Below are 26882 nucleotides of genomic sequence, written 5' to 3'. Positions count from 1 at the left end.
ACTAGAATCAATTTGGGGGATTACAGGCATTAAGTGACAGAAGAAAACTTATTGAGAGAGATTTTATTCAGAAAATAATAGACAATAGATATCATAATGAATACTGCTTGCATAATATAGGTATAAGGGTGCCAGTATATAATATGAGAAATGGATCAAAATTAGTTCTCTTGAATCCAAAATCTGTAATTTTGAGAAGAATGGACAATTCTTTCAATTTAACTTGAAACATCCATCTTTATCAGTACAAAAGCATAAATTTTATAGTTTGCCGAATATTATTTGTAGTATTTTTGACGATGTATCTATTTTGAGACTAAGAAATATTTAGTATTAATTTGACAAGGAATTATTGTTTGATCCGATACTATTTTATTTTATCATTTTCTTATTTTTTAATGTTTTTTTCAGTAGGTTGGCTACATTCTATGTAATATGTGCTTATTTTTGTTTGGTAGGGTGTTGTATTTTTGCCATTAGGCTGTTCATGACACAGAAATAAACATTATTATTATTATGAAAGTCAAATAGTGACCTGCAAATAAAAATGTAAACGTGTATGACCTATTCTTTCTTTCTTTTTTTTTTTTTTTTTTTTTTACCTCCATGTGGAGCAGAGCAGGAAGAGTGTATAGCTTATTATCACATACGTCAATCGAGACTTAACTTCTAATAATGACAACATGTTCTTCGACCTTTTGGTTACCAAGCTCATGCTGCAAGATAATGCAGTTGATACAGGGCCAATAATAATAATAATAATAATAATAATAATAATAATAATAATAATAATAATAATAATAATAATAATAGTTTCACCTATTCCTTTAACGATGAAAGCTGGAATTCCGTCTATCCCACTTGACGATTTAATCTTTAAAGTTCTGATAGCTTCCAATACATGTTGAGTAGTAATTTCTTGGGGTTTAACTTGACCAAATTCTTCAAATGAACATTGATTTTTAGTATCACTAACCGAGAAAGTTTGAAAGACCGATGAAAAATAATTGGCTAATTATTATTATTATTATTATTATTATTATTATTATTATTATTATTATTATTATTATTATTATGCTAAAGGTGACTATTTATCCTTGTACCTTCAAATTGCTAATGCTGATTGGTGTAATATATTGTTAAGTAATGATCTCAATTTAGCAGCTTGCAAACTAGAGGAAGTTATTAAATCTGCGATGGAGTGTAATATTCCTAAATCTAGGTCTAAAGAGTCTAAATTTCCCTTATTAAAAAAAAAAAAATTCTTTATGGAAAGTAAAAAAATCAATCTCATAAAAAATACAAAACTTCTCAATGTGTAAACGATTATATAGTCTTTTCTAATTGTAAAAGAGCTTTCAAAACTCAATTAAATGTGGACAGGCAAATTCATTTTAGTAAAATTGAAAACGATCTTACAATTGCCCCTGAAAAATTTTGGAAATATGTAAATGGTTCAAAAAATAAGGTAGTATCTATTAACTGGTATTATTGACAATGATGTTTTGTTGACTGATGATAGTATGTTGGCTGAAAAATTTACCAACTATTTTTCATCAGTCTTTCAAACTTTCTCGGTTAGTGTTAGGTATAACACCCATACCTAAAACTAATGGAAAGTCTATTAATGATTTTCGACCAATCTCTGTAATGAAGATAATTCCGAAAATCTTTGAGAAAATAATCTATAAATATATTTATAATAAAGTAAAGAATGAGATTAATATAAACCAGCATGGATTTATTGCTGGTAAATCTGTAATAACTAATTTAGCTAGTCTTATGCATTATACGCTTCCAGTTATTTGGGCTGGTGGTCAAGTTGACGCTATTTACGTGGACTTTGCTAAGGCATTTGATAAATTACCACACCACTTATTGATAAACAAATTGAAAAGATATAACTTGTCTAACTGTGTTATTGATTGGTTGACTTCATATTTAAATGGAAGGAAATTTGTGGTAAAATATAAAGGGAAACTGTCTGCTATTCATAGTAATACCTCCGGGAAACCTCAGGGTTCTAATCTTGGTCCTCTATTATTTTTGCTGTATATTAATGACATTTGTGTTGATTTAACTTGTAAATATCTGTTATATGCTGATGATATTAAAATTTTCAGTCAAATTAAGTCCAAACAAAATCAAGATACTTTGCAAAAAAATATAGATATCATAGTTAAATGGTCCGAAGAGAATTCCCTACCCCTGAACTTTAACAAAACGCAAGGAATAACATTTTCAAGGAAAGTTAACCCTTCCATCTACAAATACAGGATAGGAAATCAACATATCCACTTCGTTAAGCATGTTAGAGATTTACGAGTAATATTAGATGAAAAACTGCTTTTTCAGAAGAATCTTCAGGTTGTTATATCCAAAGCTAGGAGGAATTTACCAATGATCAAATGGTTATGTCGAAATTTTACTAATATTAACACCTGCAAAATTCTCTATATGTGCAATGTTAGGTCTCATCTTGAATATTGTACGGTAATTTGGAATAGTGAAGCAAAATATTTTAGTTCTTCGATTGAATCAATTCAAAATTCATTCCGAGCCTGGTTAAAATGGAAGTTTAAGGAAATAGGAGGGGGCGAGCTTGTCAGACATAAAGGTGGACCTTAATCTTACCCTTCTGTCTGACAGGCGTCGGCTCTTTTTGAAATTTTTTCATGTAATTCTGCATGGAGACTTTGTTCTGGAGAACTTTTTCTCTTTGATAATTTCTCACAGAAACATTAGGAAATTTGTTCCGTTTATTAGTAAATATCTAATTAGGTCTCTATATATAAAAGTATAGAAACAGCTAATAACTTTTATCCGGTTCTTGATTTGTTTCATAAGAATTTCAAGAGGGTGCGTGAATTATTTTATTTATTTATTTATTTATTTTTTTTTTAATAAACTGAAATGTCTTAGGATTTTTAGGCTTGCAACTGATTCTCTTAACTTTGTTTTGTATTTTTCTAAATACTGTATGGATTTGTTTTATATATATATATATATTGTATTTTTTAAAAAAGTCCAATTGGAAGAACCATTTTAATTCAGAACAGATACACATGTTTTTTTCTTATTTTTATTGTGTTTCTGGAGGTCATTTTGAAAAGTTTGTGAGGTGCCATTTGAAAGATCCTTTTATGTTTTGTTAGTTTTTTTTATTATTCCCTTGTCTTTTTTCTTATCACCTTTTCTTCTACGCTTAATCCCTTCTTTACTATGTATACTGCACTCTTTTTTAGCTTGGTCATGGATTTTTTTATTTGTCATATGAATTTTTTTATGCTTATTTTATTTTCGTCATTATTACTAGCCTTATGAATCAGTGTATTTTACCTGAAGTGCTTAACTTAGAAAAAAATATTTTCATATTGTATTAGCAGCTTCATAGTGTCGTCTTGAACTTTTCTTTTTTCTTTTTCAATATTTTGTAAACTGTTACAACTACATGGTTAATAATCTATTTTTGAATTTTACATTGTATACTTATCCCATATGGTATACTTTTTCTATATGCATGTTTTTTTACTATTGTTTTTTTTTTTTTTTTTTTTTTTTTTACTATTGTTAATTTTGTATTTTCCAGTTCGTAACAGATACTGCATGTTTTTATGTTATTTTTCTGAACCAATATTTTATCCATTTCATCTATTTTTGTATAATCAGTTGTATGCTATTAATTCTATTTGCATGCGCCCTATGCTTGTAAAAACATTTTTTTTTCTTTCTTAGGGGCACCTGTGGCTGCAGTGCTGTTTGCTTCCAATAAACATATTTTATTATTATTATTATTATTATTATTATTATTATTATTATTATTATTATTATTATTATTATTATTATTATTGGCCCTATATCCTTACCTTGCAGCATGAACTTGGTAACCAAAAGGTTGAAGAACATGTTGTCATTATTAGAAGTTAAGTCTCGATTGACGTATGTGATAATCAGCTATACACTCTTCCTGCTTCACATGGAGGTAGAAACAAAACGAATAGGTCATACACGTTTAGATTTTTATTTGCAGGTCACTATTTGACTTTCACTGGTCTACACATTAAAAGGTTTCGTATGCAGTAGTAGCACGTTTTCCGTTACCAATCTAGTACTTACTTTAGGACAAAATGGTACATTTATACAAATCATGAACTGATTCTGCTAAATTTATAAATATTTAATATTATTACTAAAATATATATATTTGGTACATGCTAATGAATAAATTACGAAAGAACAATTTGTTTTTTTATGTATGAAAATGCAATAATTTCATTTCTTGTTTTCCTCTGTATTGTCTGTCATCTCTGATATTAAAAAACTATCTCAAAGCTACACATTTCTAGTACTATCGAAAAATTAAATGAAAGTTATTGAATGTAAGAGTGGCTCAGCATTCCTGCAGCAATGAAGACGTATTATAGATAGCAATATATACATGGTAATTACCAATACAAGCATAACATAGCACAATCAATAATTCAGTGAGCTTCTACCGTGCATTAAGCAGATTGTATAAAAATTGGTTAATTTTTACTTATTCGGTTTTACTATAAAACAGGAACAACCTGTACGGGACAAATGACGATGTCAATGATTAGTATATAAATTTGGGGTTGATAGTTGATAGGTTTGTAGTAAAACTTTCCAACTTCGATATCGCAACATCCTCGGGTGTCGTGTGGCAGCATTGAGTGTGTCACGAGATTTTTCTTTTGTTAGAAATTCATAATTTTAAACGAATAACTTGTGATAAAGAATACTAAATATCCTTATTAATTTTCATTCAGCGCATTAACTGCATGATCGACATGTTGATTTCTACAATTTTGCGCGAATAACATTTAACGATACTACTAGATCTCTGTTCTTAGTGTTGTAAGAACACTACATTCAGACCGTGTAAGAGGAATATTTAAAAATGAATTTATTATACTGTATCGATGAAAGGTGTCTCTGTCCTGTACCGGAGTGTTTAATATGAGGAGAGAAGTACAGACAATTTTCTTCCCTAGATATCCTCTAAAATACCTTAGATTTAATTGATAGCCATGGAGCCATAATCATTGGCTGTCATGATTCTTGTACATTCTAGTATATTTCTTGCTGCTTATATAATTATAAATTTAAAGTTGCTTACCATCTTTGTCAGGGATGCTGCAGTTATTTATGGAGCAGTAAAGAAAAGAAAAAAGAAAAAGACGAACAAAACTAATTGGACCGATGTTCTTTCCAAATTAAAGGCTTCCGAAATTTCTGATTTATCGACCAGGGACAAAAAGAAATGGCTAAGATTGCAGCAGGTTAGAGCTCATATACTTATTTATGTTTCATGATTATGTCTTCTAGATACACGTAAATAAACGGTTGATTGTTATATGAAATCGCAGTTATGTTGTGTTGATCATCTGTCCTGTCACCTGAATTAAAACTGAATCTCAATGCTAAGGTTAGTTTCCTTAAAACTGAATTCTAAGAGAACTTCCATTTGGTTCAAAAATTAACTTCAGCGTTAACACAAACCGTATAACTTCTGAAGATAAATATATTGTAAGTGTATTTAATCTACATTGCTTTGGAGTTCTAATGTGTATTTTTCCCAACCAAGTTAGCAACTTATTGATCTCTTGGTTATTACAGAAAATATGTAAACCACAAACAGCATTAAAAGTCAAGTAGGCCTAATGAGAGAAAGAAATTTGATACTTCATAGAAATTGGATATTGTTATTCCTCATAAAAGGCTATAATCTGTTAGGTGGCGCACATTCAACTGAGTACTGTGTAATGAGTACTTCAACTTCTAACGTAATTTTGAATTTGTTGATTATGAACTTCGGGAACTAAGTGTTAAGTAGGATATTTAGAAAAACTGCGAAATCACGTGAGAAGATTCGAAATCGCTATGCGGTAAAAATAAGAAATACAGATGCTCGGAAATAAGGACATCTGTTGATCCTACTCTGTGCTCCAGAATTGAGTGTTTAATCACCGAGATAAGAGTGTTTCCTTTGATGCTGCTAAATTTGGTACGTGTGGTTATTTTTTGTTCTGAAATGAAAACAAGGACTGCTTTTATTCTCGCTTGCTCTCCACTTTGATGGAAAATTATACTGTCACATGTTAAAGGAGAAAAACGTTCACAAAATACTATATGATGTAGTTATCGTTTTATGATGCTATCAAAAGTCATGTGGTCTGTTAAGCTGTCACTACGAGAAATTTGCTTTCACAAGTCGTGTTGTTGAAATGAGCTAATCACAGAGTTACATTTAACATAAAGTGAGGCTTTTACATGTTTTATAATTTGAATATTTTTCGTTTTGGTGTTTAAACGTTAGTATTTGAAAATTAGGGTAAAACATACATACAAAAGGTGATGGAAAATTCTGCGAAATTATTTTGACAACAATGTTTTTCTTCGAGGATTTAATTTAAATGTACTTCTTCGTATAATTGTGGAACAATGATTAAAGAATTTTCAAAACAAAGTATACGTTTGAAACTTACGTGTGAGAGAAATGTTAAAGACTACATTATATCAAATAATCAGTTAAGGGAAAATGAAAAATTTAATTGACTTACTGAGCCCACAAAATAATAATAATAATAATAATAAATGAAATGTGCGCACGATGCTGCAGTTTTGTTAGTGGTAAGAATGGCCTCACTCCTTGCTACATATTCATAATTTCAACCTAATGACAAATACGTGACAATTGATAAAGTAAAGACTTCAGCCAGTGGCAAGAATTATCACTTTGTATAGAAGGTTCTTAATTCCACCATTTAAGATGCCGTAATAATGTGTCGGCAGTAAAGTCTGTTGCATAATAACTGGCAGCACTTCTTCCGAAACCATTAATCGTGTAACATTTTTGATCGTGTTCTTACAATTATACGTAAATTCGAAATGACTTCAAAAATGGGCTTAAACTTCATCTAAGACCTACATTGCACTTATTTACTTCCTCATTCGCTTAAAACAATGTGATAGTTTCGTTTGTTTGTAGAATTATTAAGAATGTTATTACAAGTATGTGTTGGTGGTATTTTGGTGTTTACAGTGTTCGCAATCTGTGTTCGATTCTTAAAATAATAATAATAATAATAATAATAATAATAATAATAATAATAATAATAATAATAATAATAATAATAAATAAATAAAAAAGAAATTAAAAAATCTTATTTGATGTGTTTCCTCTGGAAGTATTCTGAATCTAAGTTCTGTAGTTCCAGAATAGAATAGAAGTCAGAACCTATCAACTGTATCCTATGTAAATTATGCGTGACACCTGGAGGTTTCATTTTAAAATGTTTAAGCCAGTTAGATCCGTTATAAAATACATTCCTTCCATAGAGGCCACAACGGCTTAGTGGTAGACACTTACCTCTCGTGCGTGGGGTCTTTGCTTCGATGCCAGCTCGCGAAAGTGGGCTTTGTGCTAGACAAACACTGTGTGCGTGAGCTTTCGTCGGATTTCTCCCGTTTCCTATCCCTTTGTACGTTTCACCATTTCATTCATTAATTATCATCATGGCCGTCTCCGCTGGCCTTTGTGCATAATGATGGAACACAAAAGTAAGACATTCATTTGATTTCTATTTCTTATACCAATTAACCATGTCTTTATGTCGAAGTAACGAGTTCTAGGTGAACAGGGAAACATTTTCTCGTAAAAAGAGCATATGATATGGTTGTGTTAAAATTCAAAATTATAAGCCTGTGCGATTCTAGGAAGTTTGAAATGTGTCGAAAGGAAGATACTAAAACAACTGTGAAGAGTCTGTATTGAAAAAGCAGTGTTCGCTGCTCTCTCTGACAACGATAGCTAATAGTCGTAGAGCAATAATGAGTAGAATACACGAAAATACATTAAGGAGGTCAAATGTTTTTGAAACATTCTTGCTAAGTGGGTAGATTACCTGTGATGCATTATAATGTAATTTGCTATTTAGACATCATGATACGAAAGTAGCAAGAAGGTTGCCTGTGTTATGAAAATGCCTGTTATTTAAAAATAGAAATGAATCTAATCGTTTCGATGCTGTTATGGCAGACCACCAGTAAAGCTCGAACTTATATTTTGGTATAATACTTACTGCGCAGACTTGGAGGAAATGCTAGTGTCTAAAAGTTAAGGAAACGGTATTCGAATTGTTCCATTATTTCGAAATTTATTGGTAAAAGAGCATATCAAGAGTAGAGCATACTGAGAGATGGATGTGCACTCTTTTCTGGCAACTCTTTGAGCAATTGTATGATTCATTGTGAACGTTAGAGGTAAAGGAAATAAATATAAAATTTAACAACTAACAAGGGAACCTTCCGAAAATGATAGTTGCAGGGAAAGATGTAACCTATGCCAATTGAAAGAACTGTAATAGAGATGTTCATTCCCAAAAAATTAGCTGCCCATAGCAATAAGTTCAAGAAATATAAGGGGTGGAAGTTCAGGAAAGGGCAAGGTTGAACAAGGGGGGGGGGGGAGTGCAAATTCCGCAAAAAAGGAAGGCATAACAAAATACAATGCTGACAAGTGATGTATAGAAAGAGACTTGCCACAATAGGGAACAAATGAAGGCCACCAGGGGGGTTGACAGTGTTGCCAACTGCAATGAAAAGTACATGTTTTGCAATGAGCACTGTATGAAGTGAGTGCAATATTCAGTGTCAACCTGTAATGTAGAACATAAGATATGACGTGTATAATCAGCGGTACAATATAACAAAATAAAATAGAAAAACAGAAGTACGAAAAATACGGAAAAGAAGATGTTGGCCATAATGCGCCACATTTGATCACGAGCTGTGCATATTAGAATGAACAAAACTAGAAAGCACCAACTATGCAGGAAACCGACGTACCTAGAGTCGAAAAGAAAAACGAGTTCCAAAGTTGGCAACACTGGCAATGAACATCCAGACAATTCTAATATAGTTAGGCCACTCGCTTCACAAAAAGAAAAATCCGGCTACAGGCATTAGCCTTCGCATCATTTGTACATGCTCGTAAACATTGTATGTGCATTGTTCGATGAGACAATGGTCCAAAAAGAAGATACATTTGCAGTGAGCACAGTGGAATATTGCCAATCCGTCACACATGGTACATTGATCGCCTGTGAATGTCTCGAAACAGTACTATAGAGGTGTCGGAACCTTTGGTGGTCTTCCTATCACGTATCCACACCTGTAGAAAGCAAACATAATCAATGGCTTGAACTGCTGTGTGCTGCTGTCTGCAGTACTATCACCGCCTATATGATATATCCAGTGTCCCACGTAATTCTGCGACTGAAATAGTTTCAAAGCGAAAAAAATGTGACACATCCAGTTGTGCAGGAATGTACCCATGTCAGCGAGAGACAAACTTCTGTGAGACGCAAGTGGCCCCAAGTCCCTTATCATAGGGTCCCAGGGGCCAACTACAAAATTTCAAATAGCAACATCGTTCGAGTTATATTTCTTTCGAAAATCTTGAAATATGCAACAACGCATATCAGAAATATTTCCTATATGGGATTTCAAAATGGGCGCCAAAAATATCTTTTAGGTGACAAGAACAACGTGCATTTTGGCGGCCATTTTGAAACCCGTGCTTCATATAGCAAATGTTCATTATAGGCGGTGTTGCATCTATCCAGAGAAATGTCATCCGCCCCTGTTCCCATTTGAAATGTTGCGGTTGACACCTCGAGCCTTATGATGGGGGCCCTGGGGGACTTGCTTCTTACAAAGTTTTCTTGGCCCTCGACATGATTACATTCCTGTGCAATTGGATTTGCAACATCTCTTTTCGCTTCGCAGCAATTTGAGATCACAATGTTCGATGCCATGTTAATACACAGCATATATTTGGCTATTTTGAAAACCATGCTTCATATAGCAAATGTTTCCTATAGGTGTTGTTGCACATTCCATGATCTATCGAAAAAAGTACCAATCGGTCTCTGTTGCCATTTGAAAGTTTGAAGTTGGCTCCTGGGGTCCTATGATGGGGATCATGGGGGCACTTGCTTCTCACAGACTTTTATCACCCACTGACATTGGTACATACCTGCACAACTGGATCCGTCACATTTTTCTTCGTTTCGCAAATCTTGCAGGTCACAAAGTTTGCTGGGACACCATGTATAATCCCACATACGACCCAACCATGACATATTGTTCACTACTTCTATTATCGGTTATTATCTCAACCCAACCATTTCATTTTCCCCGACTTGACATTGCCTCAATCACTCTAGCATTGATGCATTCCGAGTGATGCCTGTTGCCGGAATTTTCTTTTTGTGAAGCGAGTGGCCTAACTATATTAGAATTGTCTGGATGTTCATGGCCAGTGTTGCCAACTTTGGAACTCGTTTTTCTTTTCGACTCTAGGTACGTCGGTTTCCTGCATAGTTGAGGCTTTCTTGTTTTGTTCATTCTAATATGCACAGCTCGTGATCAAATGTGGCGCATTATGGCCAAAATCGTCTTTTCCGTAATTTCGTACTTCTGTTTTTTTTCTATTTTATTTTGTTATATTGCACCACTGATTATACACGTCATATCTTATGTTCTACATTACAGGTTGACACTGAAAATTGCACTCACTTCATACAGTGCTCTTTGCAAAACATGTACTTTTCATTGCAGTTGGCAACACTGTTAAACCCACTGGTGGCCTTCATTTGTTCCCTATTGTGGCGAGTCTCTTTCTATACATCACTTGTCAGCATTATAGTTTGCCGTGCCCCCCCCCCCTTTTTGCGGAATTTGCACTTTTCCCCCTTGTTCAACATTGCTGTTTCCTGAACTTTTACCCCTTATATTTCTTGAACTTATTGCTATGGGCAGCTAATTTTTTGGGAATGAACATCTCTTTTACGGCTCTTTCAATTGGCATAGGCCACATCTTTCCCTGCAACTATCATTTTCGGAAGGTTCCCTTGTAAGAAGTGTGATCAATGATTTTAATTTGTAGTCTCTTTGAAATTAATCGATTAAAAAAAGTGGTGCTAAGTAAAACTACAAGAGGATGTCAGGTGGATTCTACTTGTCAGGGGCTGTTTTTTTCGCAGTTATTCCTTTTAGGTTAGGTTAATCCAAGGGTTACTATTGTAGAATTCAAATCTGGGATATTTCCCCAGTAGAGATATTCGCAAGTGTCGTAGTCTTTGCTGCTAGGCCATTAAAGAGAAATATATACATGATAGATGATATGCTAACTAACTAATTCTATGACCTATTGGAACCCGAAGGTTAAATGCCGCATTCACAAAAACTCTCCACTGATTTCTATCCTTAGCTAACTGGATCCAGTTTCTACTTTGTATTCCTATTTCTTCTATATCCATCTTAATATTGTGATCCCATCTGCGCCTAGGTCTTCCCAATGCTCGTTTTCCGATTGGTCTTCCAGTTAAGACTTTGAAAGCGTTCCTACTTTCTTCCATCCTACATGACCTGGAAGGACCTGGACTTCCTGGCTACATGACCTGCCCACCTGAGCCTTCTAGATTTGATGACCCTAATAATGTTTATTAAACCGTATAAATTATGTAGTTCCTCGTTATGAAGTTTCCAAAGTTTCTCTTGGGTCGGGATATTCGTCTCAGGATCTTGTTCTAAAATACTTTCAGTCTATGTTCTTCCCTCAAAATAAGCGACTATGTTTCGCAACATACAGAACAACAGGCATGATTATCGTTTCATATATTTTAAGCTTCAAATTCCCCGACAGAATTCGCGACAACAAGAGATTTTGAACTGAACAATAACACAAATTCTCTGTTTTTAGTCCATATTTATTTCTTCGTGAATATGGTTTTCGTCTGTTAATATTTATCCTAGATATTTGAAAAGTATCCACTTTATCAAAAGTATTATCTGATATTTTAACGAATCCATAATTTACCGTATTACGATCCTGACGAACGTCGATGTATTTAGTTTTCTCTGCAATTTACTTCCAAACCCATATCCCTGCAAGCGTTTAATAAGACCTCTGAATTTCTTTCTATTGTTCTATCATTCCCTATTAAATTTACATCATTAGCATACGCCATAACCTGGTGAATATCATTCAACTCTAAACCCTGGTTGCTGTCTTTGATTTTCCTTTAGCGTATTCCAGGACAACGTTGAATAATAATGGCGACAACGCATCTCCTTGTTTCAGATCATTCTCGACGTGAAAGCTCGTGGACAAAAAATTTCCTACCCGGACTTTACTTTGGGATTCATTTAAACATATCTTAATCTAATTAGCTTTTTTGGTATTCCAAATTCTTTAAGAATGTAGTACACTGTTCCTCTCCGAACCAAGTAGTAAGCCTCTCTAAAATCAATAAATAATTGATGTAGCGGGGTATTGTATTCCCACTTCTTTTGGAGTATTTGTCGAACGGTAAATATTTGGTCGATAGTTGATCGATTTCGTCTAAATCCGCATTGATAATCTCCAATAATTTCATCTGCGTATGGGGTCAATCTTGCCAATAGAATGTTTAAAAGGATTTTATAGGATATTGACAGAAGAAAATGCCTCTCGATAATTATTACACTCATTGTTGTCGCCTTACTTGTGAATTGGAAAAATAATTGATTCTTTCCCCCCTTGTGGCAATTCTTCCTTGTTCCAGATAAGGAGAATGAGTTTGTGTATCTTGTTCCACAGTTTTTCGCTTCCAGCAAAATTAACTCAACCGGAATTTCGCCTACACACCGGAGATTTGTGTTTCTTTAATTTCTTTATAGCGGTTTCTACTTCTATTCGGTTGGGTTCTGAAATATACGGTTCTGTGGTGTGTATTTCCCTTTCTCCACGCACATTCGTTTTTGGCTGCGTGCTTAGCAAATCGTCAAAAAAATCTTTCTATCTATATAAGATGCTATCTGTATCAGTGAGAGTTGTTTCGTCAGCTTTCTTTAATACATAAGGACGAGGTTGATAGCCTTTCTTAAATTCGTTGATACCCTTATACATGTCCCGAATGTTTTTATTTTTACTATTGTCTTCAAGTTCCTTAATTTTATCTTTCAAAAAATTGCGTTTCTTTCTTCTAAAAGTTTTGGAAGTTTTCCACCTGATGTCTACGAAATTTTGTGTAGTTATTTCATTCGGATTTTCTAGACAACGTAATTTTGCCTGTTTTCTCTTCTCTTCTAGTTCAATGCATTCCTATGGTTTGTTCCTACGTATTTCTGCGTGTCACAATTTTTCTTTTTCTGAAATTTTAATGCTATCTCTAATTTCAATCCAAGTATCCTCAACACTAGTGCACTCCGAATCTTCTAAAACCGAGAATCTATTCGGAACTTCAATTTGGTATTCCTCTCTTACCTGGCTCTCTTCTAATTTCTTTAAATTAAATCTCTTCGTTTTCAGACATTGAATATTTCCTTTATTCAGCAATGATCTCTCTCTTATTACCGCTACTACCAGGTAGTGATGAGTCACAATCAGGCCCTCTAAACGACCGAACATCAATTATGCTAGATTATCTTCTTCTGTCTACTAAAACGTGATCAATTTGATTGTTTTTATCCGTCTGGTGAGGTCCAAGTGTGTTTATGAACATCGTGATGTGAGAATTTTGTACTCTTCACGATAAGGTTTTTGGATGTTGCAAAGTTCCCGAGTCTAACACCGTTGTCATTACTTTCCTTATGCAGACTTTCGTTCCCTGTAATCGCTTTGAAAATATCCTCTCGTTCTACCTTCGCATTGCAATTCCCTAATAGAATTTTCATATATATCCTCAAACAGAATAGGTGATATGCAATATTGTTAACTAAATGCAATAATAATACACATCAGAATGGGGTATGAATTAATGAAAGCAAATTGAATGCTTATAATCAATAAATTTATTGAAAAAAAAAAAATACACATGAGTGCTTAACTAATAATTACCAAATCTTGAACGTATGCTCATAATAGCATATAATAAATATAAAGTATTTTATTACCTGTCACAGACTATCACCTGGTGTCCTACAATTCCTAAGTCCAAAGCCGAAGTTAAGTTGAAGAACTTGGATTGCTTATTAAGGTTAAAAACTTTTATCTACTTAAGCTAAGAGGCGCAGATAGTCTCGGAATTATCTTCCGCCTTTGAACCTTCATACAAAAGCGAAGACGAGGGAAAATCGGAAAATTTGTGCACTTATTTTCTTTCCGAGCGTGTAATACATTTTAATTCAAAATCGAGATGTACGAGTGTTATATTCAAAACCGAAATATATGAAGAAACTCATCCCAAGAGTAAACTACTCCTTGTATATATTCTCATGGAAGTTATTTACCAACATCTTTTAATCTGAAAATGTCCTTGTGAAAGCATCAAATTCGTGGAAATTAACATCAGGTAATGTGAGATCATGGTTTCAAGAAGTTTTTTCCCTCAGCATCTAATGCAAAGTCCATTTTGTTATTAAATTTCTGGAGTGGTCACAATTCATCAACTTTTCAATCTATTTTACGAACAAAAGAGTACCTCAAAATAGCAACCATTCGGCACTAACAACTGGTAGGATTCAGCCTCTTGATGTGTTTGTCTTTAGGCTGTGGAAAAACTTCTTGAGGCATTTTACTGATATTGTCCTCTACAACTATAACATAAATTTACATCTCCGTAATAATATTGTAAAACTTTGTCTCATATAGGATTTTGGGTAGAGCAGTTAATAAAAAGAGCGTCCGGAATCGACTCCCACAACCAGTTTTTTTTTATTATTATTATTATAAAAAGTTTCCTCTATAAAAGTATTTTTGCAAAATACTATACAAATTGATCTCTCTAGAATCAAGGTGAGTTATAGGTGGTCTTTGAACGTAAGGTCGCAGACAGGATCTCCAACAGAGCCCCGAAGCAGGCCAAGAGGAGTGGAATTAGGTGCCCAAAGCTCCGAAGCAAGCAATGGGTAGGTTAGATGGCCAACAGAGCCCCGAAGCATTCTAAGCCAGGAAAAAGGATAGGCGTAGTCTCGAAGCAGACTATAGGCCCTGGGGTTAGGTTACTCCTAGAGTCCCAAAGCAGACTAGAGGAGGGTCACCAGAAAACTGGCATCGAGCTGCCTTCGTCCATCCAATTTATAGGGTCCTTTGGGTGGCGGTGACGCTGCTGCTCCGATGTCGTCTTCTGCTCCGTGGGAGGGGCCAGAAGCCGTCGTCTGCATGAGGTTATAGGTCCCTCTGGTGGGAGATCCCCTTGCCGAACCATGTGGCGATGTTTGTAAACATTGATGCGTGGAATTGCTTGTTTACAACATCACATAGGATATTACAATATAATTTAGATCCAAATCACTGATTCATAATCAGTTTTCTTCTCCCAGATTTGCACATCTTATTAGATATACGTGCTACAAAACAGTTATTTGGAAGAAGATTTTGTTGCATTTTGCGATTTGTCACAGTTATTGCTGTAATAAGGTGAGCTTGGTGTAAACAATGTTTAAGCATCACACACTTTTTTTTTTTTTTATACGAAATATCATTACTATGAAGAGTTTTCTCAATAAATTCATAATTATAACAATTGAGGATATGAAATTCTGACATAGTGAGAGGCGAGGGGACTCACTATACATAAGCACCCCAAATAGGGAGAGGTGTAGAGACTCACTTTAATCAAGCATTCCGTTAAAATAAAGGGGTTTCAAATCAATAGAAAGGGGTTTCAAATCGGTCTGCGACCTTGTTGTAGTAACTCCTGCCAACTGTAATTGTTCTTGGCTAAGTATAGAGAATTCCAAACCAGAAAACATTTTGCAATTGTAATCACTATATTGGATCCGCCATTTTGAATTTTGTAATTTTGACATCAGATTCTGAATCAGCTGTCCTAATCCTCCCCTGGCATTATGTTTCTTCTATATTAAATGATTTTTTTTTTTTTTTTTTTGTCTATGCTTGGAGACCACCCCTAATGTTCAAAGGGTGATTTCTACCCTTCAATCTTCAGCATTGCCGAAACAAAAAATATGTGTCGATTATTTTTCGATGTTCTACAAGTATGCAAAGTTTCATTCAAATCGGTGAGTGACACTTCCGTAACTCTTCTTCTGAGACGATTTTGTTCGTATTTCGTAAATAAATACTTCATTAATAACTCGATAATGTTACGTAAATTAGTTTTTACGAAAATTCACGGAGGGAGGGGCAGTTTACGCTTGGGGTGAGTTTCTTTTCAGACTATTTTTTTCAAAAACAAATAAATCGATTTTGTTTATATTTCATAAGTAAATATTTCATTAATATTTCTATATTGTTGCACAAATTATTTCCATGAGAATATCCACAATTTGTAACTAACTCTTGGAGATGAGTTTTTTGACAGTTTTGTAAAATACAACTCATGCGATTTTGTCGGTAACTTATAAAGAATTATTTCATTAATAATGCTAACATATGACAGTAGTCATTTCTTATGGAAAGAGTTTAGATTTGGGATGGATTTCCCGAAAACCTTTTAATTATTTTTCGTATTAAAAAAAATAATAATAAATAAAAGTTTCGTTAACTGCAATACAAAGTGGTTTCGTTTAAGGAATTGGAGCGACAAAGTTAGTGCGGTGACTTGTATCTTTTATTAGTTTTTGTATGGTCATAACACGAATCCTTTCTACTAATTGTATATATATCCTGATACATCCAATTTTCAAATCGACGTCAATGGAGTCTCAACCAACGAATTTCTAAGAGCACTCAAATCCTTCCCCCCAGGCTCATCAGGAGGTATAGATAATATGCGTCCATCTATTCTCAAAGATTTAATTCTCTACAATAATCAAGACTCCAAAAATAAGTTGGTTAAAATAATTTGCGATCTTCTCTCTTTGATAATATCAGGAAACTTTCCCAAAGAAATAAGACTCATGGTCTTTGGAGCTTCTCTGATAGCACTAAAGAAGAAATCGGGAAGAATCAGACCAATCACAATAGGAAATACCTGGAGAAGACTTTCATCTAAAGACATTTGCAGCAGAATTAAACAACAACTGCATCTATTCCTATCTCCACATCAACTGAGAGCGGGCATACAGCAAGGAGCCAAAGCAGCGGCTCACGCAGCACGTATATATTTCTCTTTTCCTCATCCGAAACCTAAAGCCTTCCTAAAAATTGATTTCGGGAACGCCTTCAACGAGTTAGACAGAAACTCAATGCTATCAGCTGTTAAAGATAATTTCCCTGCGATATTTCCTTATGTTCATCAGAGCTATTCAGAAGCTAGCAATTTATATTATGGGGACAACATTCTCTCACAAAGAGGAGTGCAGCAGGGACCAGCTCTATTTGCAATAACCTTACAACCAATAGTCAATAACATAAACACAGATCTAAGTACTTGGTATTTAGACGATGGCTGTATTGCTGGAGACCCAGATGACGTTTTAAGCGCATTAAACATGATTCACGTACAAGCTAAAACAATTGGTCTACACCTCAACTTCTCAGAATGTGAGGTTAGTTTTCTCAGAGCAACAAAGGGACAGACGCAGAAATATTTTACATTATACAGTGAAGCAGTTTCCGGAATTCAATTAATGTCACCGTCAAATGCTTATCTTCTCGGAGCTCCCCTTTCAACAGAAGCTCGAAGAACACTAATAATGGAGAAGACAGCCAAACTAGAATTATATTCCTCACGATTATCTCTGATCTCAGCACACTCCGCCTTCTATTTACTAAAGTCTTAATTCAGTATTACAAGAATATTATATTTTCTTCGATGCTCTTCAACATGGCAAGATGAAGATCTAGAACATTATGACAACGCCATAAAATCTGGACTAGAGTCAATACTCAATTGTGCTCTTAAAGATAACAACTGGCTCCAGGCTTATCTTCCTGTTAGTAATGGCGGCTTGGACATTAATCAAACCTTAGATATAGCTTCCAGCCTTTCTGGCCTCGCTCTAGGGTTCCTGAAGCCTCATAGGGGCGTTACTTCAACAGGACCTTCACCCATACATAGACTCAGAAATCACAGAATGCTCTTCTACATGGGCTCCACTAGTCAGCTCCGAACTTCCTCCACTAAGCGCAAGGACAAAGCAATCATCATGGGATGATCCCATCATCAAATCACACTTCTCTTACCTAATGAATTCAACCAATAATCTAGAGGACAAAGACAGACTATTCGCTGTCACATCTGTTGTAGCAGGTGATTGGCTTAAGGCCCTACCATCTTCTTCGTTAGGACTCCATCTACCCAATGAAAGTTTCCGAATTGCTATAGCATTACGTTTAGGTGCAGAGATTTGCGTACCTCATAAATGTTTCGCTTGCAGGAGCTCAGTAGATGAAAGAGGACTACACGGACTTTCCTGTTTAAAAAGTACTGGCAGACACCCACGACATTCCATGGTTAACGAGTTAATAATGAGAGTTCTTATCTCAGCAGGGATATCATCAATACGAGAACCAACTGGATGCAATCGATCAGACGGCAAGAGACCTGATGGATTAACATTGATACCTTGGAAAGAGGTAAAGCCTTGATCTGGGACTTCACATGTGCCGATACGTTCGCTCCTTCCAATATTCCTTTTTCATCGGTTCAAGCTGGTACCGTAGCTAGTAGAAAAGAAACAGAGAAGAGAAACAAATATAGTAACCTAATTGGCAAATACCAATTCGTAACTATAGCTGTGGAGCTTGGGGCAAAGAAGGTTCCAATTTTTATCAAGGAAGTGGGTCAACGATTTATTCTTCTAACAGGAGATAACAGAACCAGTTCCTTTTTAACACAAAGTATAAGCATGGCCGTACAAAGAGGCAATGTTGCATCAATTCGTGGAACTATACCACCAGGAAAAGAATTAGACGAAATCTTACTCCTATGAAAAATGCCTTATTGAACAAATCCATCCATGAAATAGATAAGGAATCGTCTTTCGAAGTACACCATATTTCGTGGAATGAATTCCAAACAATGAGAAAACGGGCGTGTGCGATATTTCACCGCGAGGATAAATATATATATATATATATTTGTATGTGTATTGAGATGAAGTTTTTCTATATTTATTTGATATATTGTATTTTGAAGATGATTAGAAATACGTCAGATGGCTGGGTTGCCAAGTGTCACAATATCAGTATTGCGGTCAGAATGTTTCCTGTATCTACTGAAAGCAATAGTTGAAAAAAGAAACTAAATATGACCATGAGTGATTTAACTACACGAGATCGGACACATTCCTGTAATAAAGATATTATTAAAGCAAGAAAGTAAATTACACTAGGTATGATTCACACCATCATACAGTCAAAATTGATTTATGATAGGGCAATAGGGATTTTTTTTTTACTCATTTACATTATGACAAGAAATCCAAATAAATTTAATTTAAAATATTTAATGCTATTCAAAATTATTTCCCAAAGCTACTACAAGAATGACTTTCAACAAACACTTGCTTACTTGATCATCATTAAATTCGGAGATGATGTTCATACTTTCAACGAAAGAAAACTTTATTCAAATTATGTCAGTTGCTTTCACAAGGCAGAGCGAATTTACAAACTAATTCAATTAACCAAATATTAAATCCAAAGATGAAATATGTTCAAGTTACAGAACTCTATCAATAATCAAATGTTTAAATTTAATTCTGAAATCATCAAATAGCAAAAGAATCAACCGCATCAATTAATTTTGCTCTAAATGCAAATTCAAAGTATCGTAATTTTTCGAACAGCTTCGTATATGTTCTAACAATTTACTTTTCTGAAAGATTTAATTTATCTAGTTTTTTCTTAATTAAACACATAAACGCTATGATAGTGCAACAAACATACTACTAGGACCACTATTCCCAAATCAGCCAGTATTTTAATACTTCTCACTTACCATAACTTAATAAAAAAAATAGCAATAGGACAGTAGTAGAAGTTACCGGAATCAATCCCCAGGTCCTCCAAGATGATTGTTCTTGATATTTCATCTGCAATACTGTGAAAGCAAAAACTTCAATGAAATTAAATATCTAAGGGAACTTTTAATCCGAACGAACTATACATTAAATTTTTCAGTTAAAAAATATTTCTATTTTATTTCGAAAATCAATTCTAAAGCAGATTTAGATGTTAGATATTCTAATTTACCACGTGCTTGTGTTTATAAACATCACACGTGCTCAGTGACGTGGCGTGACACTTTGACGATTGTTACCGGTTGCTGATACAACAAGTAACTCATGTTTCTCAATAACAGAAAATCTAGTACTCACTTTTTCTTTCAGAGTATCAACCATTTCAAACAATAGGCATTGGCAAAGGGGTCAAATCCCACTTCGTTTACTCTTGACCTTTTTGAACAATGTGACTCTTCCGGTTCTTTCATTTTTTTACTAAATATTATTGAAACTGTCTCTCAATGATCTTAGACATTCTTCAAACTCGACTGTTTTCTTTCTGCAGTAACCTACATCATGAACTTTCTTTTGTAAGATATTGAACAAGATTTCTTATCTTGATGCTATAACAGAAAACAGTTCAAGTAAAAAATTGAAGTCAAAACTTTGAAATGTTTAATAGAATTTTGCTACACAAATTTTGGTTTGAGAATCCTTTTCGTCCATTTTATCCATCATGGATTTAAAGACTCCTAACAGTTCATCTTTAAAGACATACAGCACATCATTTACCCTACTTCTATAGTTCCATACCCTGTGTTTGAGACTGTTGGGATACTTTTGTTGACTAAATAATCCAGAGCATTGGTTCTTTTTGAAAACTTTGAGGAAGAAGAAGCAAGTCCCAACACAATTAAAAAAAAAAAAACTTATACCCTTTTCCAGTAGCGTAACTTGAAGCTTCAGTGCCCCCGCAACCTAGTTATGCGCCCCTAGTTTCGATATATTTTGCGACCCTGGAGCTCGTGCGCCCCCCTCCGCCACGAGGGTTGCGGGAGTGGTATTTACGCCTGTGCCCTTTTGTATAATCAACAGACTTTTCTAAAACTAAATTAAGTCTATGGGCATAAGAATGAAAATATAATTAACAAGAGGCTGCAGTTCCCTACCTCACCAACCATAACTGGAGTTTCATCGTATGTTTGAGCAACAAGTTTTCCGTATTGAAAATTCGTCAGACAGTCAAACTGCGGCACGATGAAGACGATTGCACAGTTCTTTTTCAACACATCAAACTGCATCAAAGTGCAAATTCAACTAGTAGGCTAGCGGCTAGAGTTGGAAATTTGTTGCATCGAAAGTTTTCTATACTAAATTAGAAACAAAATAAATTCAACTTAATTAGCATAAATCCTAAATAATAATAATTACTCGAATTGGAAGGAGCGCGGGCAACATCTCTGCTTTGCTCTAATTATTGCTATTCCCCCTTGCTCTTGAAATAGTTCCCATATAGCACAATGTGTTTCATCGATAGGCATTTTTATATATTTAATGACACTTCAGAGATTGACAATATCTTTGCTCCTTCAGGCATTAGATAACCATCTAAATTTATATATACCGTTTAAACAGGAATAAAACCTCAATTAAAAAAAAAAAAAATAATAATGCCCGCAAGCTCAAATTAACATTCGATGAGAAACTTTATTTTGAACCAAAGTAAACCTATATTAAATTTTTGTTAGAATATCCTATGGAATATATTCTTCTTGTTCACTGTTGCTGTATTATTCAAATTTAAAGATAACGTATTAACATACAGAAGTCGTGTAAAAATGATAGATTAACATATAAATAATGCACTGGAACATCAGTCCCACAGTAGCACGTGTTAAATGCTATTAGTATGAAAAACCTGCTACTTATATTTGTCCGAAATTGTATGCTGTTAAGACAGTGAAATAACCTTATGAATACTGAAATTACAGCCAAGTTTCTATTCTTAGAAGGGGAAGCAAACGAAACAGTATAGTAGAGTTACCACCCGCTCGATCCTCTACAGCCCGAGAGGAGAGAGAATAGACTCCTAAGCGGGCGGTGAGTAGAGTAAACATGCTGATGATATTCTAGATTCTCCTTGTTTTGACAGGGAACGTTCCTATTTTTTCCTGTTCCACTCAGCCGAACGGTAACATAAGGGCTATTCCGAAAGTCCAAATACGACCTCGCAGGATGCTTCTGGCTGGCACGCTAAAAGGTGCTTCTGGAGTGAATGAACGCTATCGGGGTTCGCGTTACCTCTGAAATCTGCGGTATCAACAACAGTATGCTCCGATTTGGTGTTGACATGTTGCATTCGTTCACAATGTAAATGAAGCATAGGCCATCCAAACTTTAAAAATAAAATAAAATAAAATAAAATAAAGAAAAAAAAGAAAGAAAGAAAAGAAAAAGGAAAATGTAAACATCTTCCCATGTCGATAATGAAATTTGAAGATATATGAAAACAACGAAAAACTGTAATATTTTTACCGTTACCGCCGGTAACAGCGGTAATATGCATTACACGTCCCTGCACGTGCTCCTGTTTGTGAACAACAACCACATGTATTTACGATGGAGTACTACACGAAGAAGAAGAGGATTTAACGGTTAGTCACCAGTCTGCTATTAGTCTCCCCTCCTCTAGCTTACCTGGAGCTCTAGGAGAAACCCAACCTCAAATCCTCTAGTTTGCTGCGGAACTCCAGGCTTCCCTTCCTCTCGCCTTAGCTTGCTCGGAGCTCTGTAGAGATCCTGTTCTAAGGCTGCAAGACCTTGGACAACTTTTCTCTACCTCACATGAGAGCAAGTTATATTGTAGTATTTCTGTAAATACTGTTGTATTTTGTTAAAGGATTTTTATAACTGGTAGTGTGAGTCGCTTCCGGTACTCAACCTAGCTCTACTTACCCCTACAAAGGAAAAAAAAATACAATATTTAAGGAAACTAAAATCAACCCTTAGTTAAGCATTTTAAAGAACTTATTTAATTAATTAATAATTAAGTATTTTCCCTTAACAGCTCGGTGAAGTTACTAAATAGTTTCTATCGCACAGAATTAGCACTCATAAATTATTTTCGCCCTTTTTGGAAATTATTTAAACTTTAATAAACAAACCTAGATTAATTAAACCTGGTCTTAATTAAGGTTAAAGATAATTAACAGAATAATTAATTTATTACTTAGTTACTTTAGATCTTTAACACGTATTTTAGTTTTAGTTGAGAAATATAATTTACCGAATTCACCACAGTGAACAAAAAAAATATAATTACAGTATTTAAATTACCATTAATTAGCAATAATAATTAATAATTAAGAAAAAGAAGTTAAAGAAATCCTTCTCTTTAGTTGCCACGGGTCTATGCAGTTTAAAGGTTGAATTTTAGCACTTAATGTTCTCTTTAGTTGCCACGGGTCTATGCAGTTTAAAGGTTGAATTTTAGCACTTAATTTCACTTCTTATTTTCCTTCTCTTTTTATCGTTGCTCATTTAAATTTCGTACTCAGTCTAAAAGGCGAGGAAAGCGAGAGAAGTACTAGACACAATGAAGCTTTTCTCTTGTTCCTTCTCTCACACAATTACAATGTTAACAGAATTAATTAGCTTTCAAAGGCTTTAACATGGGAGGATTATTAAAGGAAGTAGGCCTTTTCAATTGCAAATCATTCACTTGTGAGGTATTTCTTCTTTAACGCCAAGGCTTCGATACACTTGACGCAAGAAGATGAAGTTACCCGCCATTTCTTACACTGATATAACTTAACAAAAAAATTTTTTATAAAAATAAATAAAACATAATAAATAAATAAACCGATACACTGAAAACAATTTAAGCCTTTCAAAATTTATGTAATTTAGCATTGAATTTCAGAAACACTAGTATAATTCAGGCACTCTATCACATTTGAATACCCGTACGCGCCTTTGGCGTGGGAGACCCGGGTTCGATTCCCGACGGGAGCTCATGTGGTTCGGATTCCACGTTAATCAGTAGGTCCACGTCTCATATAGCCTCGCTGCTGAGCGGGACGTTAAACTCAAAATCAACTCAACTCAACTCACATTTGAATCCCAGACACAATTACTTCGAACGTATCGAGCACGTTTTTTAATTCTTGGAATAAAGAACAAGTTTTCGGCGCGAAGCAAAACTAAGGTAACTGCGGAGATTAGCATTCTCGTAAGTCTAACCCGTGTTGGCTCAAATAAACGACGGAGCTCCTTCGTGGCTAAGTGGTTAGCGTAGGCGCCTTTGGCATGGGAGACCCGGTTCGATTCCCGGTGGGATCTCATGTGGTTCGGATTCCAAGTTAATCAGTAGATCCACGTCTCATATAGCCTTGCTGCTGAATGGGACGTTAAACTCAAAGTCAACTCGACGCAACTCAAATAAATGACGAAACGGTTGTCAGGTGCAGCGGATCAGAATGCCATATATAGGAGTTAAACTCACGCTACTGCACAGGGCCTGACTTATTAAATACGTCACTCTGAACGATCACGTTTAACTGAAGTGGTTGCAAAAGTTCCAGCGAAACTATTTTCAAACCAAAATAACAAACGAAAACAAAGTATTTCCTCAAAAGCAAATTCTTTAACTTACCTTATTTTTTAAGTGCATTTTTCATCAAAACGATATTAATAATAGAAAAATGCTGTAAAGATTTTACAATAGTTACACAAGGTCAGGCTGTTTGTGGTGTGTATAAGGACAAACTCTATCCTACGTGAGGAACAGTAGAACGATAGTGTGCAGTGAACAGAATAGGCTGTGATAGTGTATAATGAGTGACCTCTTTGATTTCCAAAGACGACAAATCATTGGAGCTCGATTATACGGTATGAGTTTTACGAAAGTGGCTAGTGTGTTGGATGTGTCACGACAGGTAGGGGACGACGACCTACAAAACTCACGGAAAGACATCAGTGAAGAGGCACAGTGGTCTGTAGAAAACCGTCAGTGACAGGCCCTGCCAAACATTAAAGCAGATTGTCACTCAGAACCGTCGTGCGACTGCGGTACAAGTGACCGGACCGAGTAACTCAAGCATCACTTCCTTGACAAGCCTGTGTCGACAATCACAGTCCGCCGCGAGTTACATATGATATGAGCATACAGGATCTGATTGTGTTGAAGTGAAAAGAATAAATTGATGGTCGGCGTGCGATCGTCATATGTTCGAGACTAGTTCAGAGAGGACAAAGGGGAGTTATAAGAGAGCCAAAGTTTGTGTTGCTGTTGATGCTTCTTGTGTTCCATATAGGATTTTGTAGTAGTTTTCTTTATAGCATATATTATGTTAAATATATTAAACTTCATCCACTACTATCTTTCATTGCATTAACTACGCTCTGCTACCCTAAATGCTGTAAAAGGTTATGGGCCCAGGCCCGTACAAGAGACTGAAGTTGTAAAATTCCAAGCATGAAATAAAGTGGTGGCTTAAAAGGAACACAGAAAAGGAACTTTGGTTGTAAGGAAAAGGAGGAAGCAGAAGTATTCATCTTTTGTTCCAGAGCATTAGAGAAGAAGATTCAGTGTGAAGAGAAGCTTCGAATTCTTCTAGTGAATCTGTGCCGGACATTTCCTCTCGTGTGTGTAAAAGCAGCAACATGGCCGAACTCAAAGTGAAAATTGATAAACTCAGTGGACCCGAAACATGGAATAAATGTAAGTGGGAACTCAAAATGATGTTTACCCAATACAATTTATCGAAATATATAGACGGTACGTGTCCTTGTCCTGAATTGAAAAGTCATAGTAGTGCAATTGAAAAACAAAGGCACGCGGAATGGTGTCGGGAAAATGCAAAAGCAGCTTCGTTAATTGTGAGTTCATTAACACCACAAGTGGCGAACTATATTTTAATTTACACTAACGCAAAAGACTTCTGGGACAAGCTAGTCAGCTTTTACAAACAATCAAGTGCTCAAAGATTAAGTCTCCTGATGTCAGAATTTTTCAACATTAGGCGGAAACCGCATGTTTCAATTGCCGCCTATGCAGCAAAAGTTGAAAAGCTGTTTGCAGATATGAATACCGAATTGCGCGCGCAAGGTTCACATGATGTTCCGGTTGAGTTATTACACGGACAGTTGCTATCAACAGTGGGATCGGAATTTCAAGAATTTATAAATGTGTGGGAGGCTATGGACAAAACTAAATGGACTACAGTGTTTAGTGGAAAAACTTTGCACTATGGAAAAGCTTTTACAAAGTAATGATGCAAATTCGGACTTCAGGGCTTTTTCAGCCAGAACTCAAAACGGAACTAAAAATATGCGGAAAGTGAAACCGGTATCGAATGCAAATTCGGTAGAAAATCGTGGAAAATCAAGAAAGGACCAAATACACTGATATAAATGTGGAATGTACGGGCATTATAAGGGGTCCCAGTGTTTAAGAAAAACGTTAAGTTCAAAAGTGATTCACCTCAAGCAAGCACAGCAGTGAACAAAAGTTTAGCATTTACTGTTTCAAGTGAGTGCAGTACAGACGATTTTATTTGTGATTCAGGTGTTAGTTGGCATATGACGAATAATATATAGGATTTTGTAGTAGTTTTCTTTATAGCATATATTATGTTAAATATATTAAACTTCATCCACTGCTATCTTTCACTGCATTAACCACAGTGACCACTGCATCATCCACTGCATTATATATTGTCACATACACACCTTTTGAGAACCCTATACCAGTCACGGTAGCAGACAATAAGAAAATATCAGCATTAGGGTCCAGTCGCATTAACATCAAAGCGTATGTGAATGGAAAATGGACAGATGCTCATATGAATAATGTATGGTATATACCAGCATTGGCAAGAAACTTGTTTTCAGTGCACAGCGCAGTAAAACAAAAATAGTGTCTGTATTAAATATGACAGTGTTATCATTCGGAAGAACAATGAAATCGTAGCAACGGGTCCGTGGAAATCCGAAGCTTACGTGGTGAACTTTCG

General features: G+C 35.1%; 1 protein-coding gene across 6 annotated transcripts in view; it reads left to right on the top strand.

Moving 5' to 3' along the window:
• LOC145688428 (TATA box-binding protein-associated factor RNA polymerase I subunit B-like) overlaps positions 1-26882 on the top strand; it is a 321407-nt gene that overhangs the window by 151077 nt on the left and 143448 nt on the right. For 4 of the 6 annotated variants that reach the window (XM_081762649.1, XM_081762646.1, XM_081762645.1 and 1 more), the window contains exon 4: positions 5153-5303. The exons of the other annotated variants lie outside the window; for them this stretch is intronic. In XM_081762649.1, the coding sequence (XP_081618775.1) occupies positions 5153-5303 (151 nt within the window). The remainder of the gene's footprint in view (positions 1-5152; positions 5304-26882) is intronic. 6 annotated transcript variants of the gene reach the window in all.

The sequence above is a fragment of the Thermobia domestica genome, chromosome 6 (assembly GCF_964235325.1).
Source record: "Thermobia domestica chromosome 6, izTheDome1.hap1.1, whole genome shotgun sequence".
Classification (NCBI taxonomy): Eukaryota; Metazoa; Arthropoda; class Insecta; order Zygentoma; family Lepismatidae; genus Thermobia; species Thermobia domestica.
Note: the sequence above shows the minus strand (reverse complement) of the source record. Positions and strands in the feature narration are given on the sequence as shown.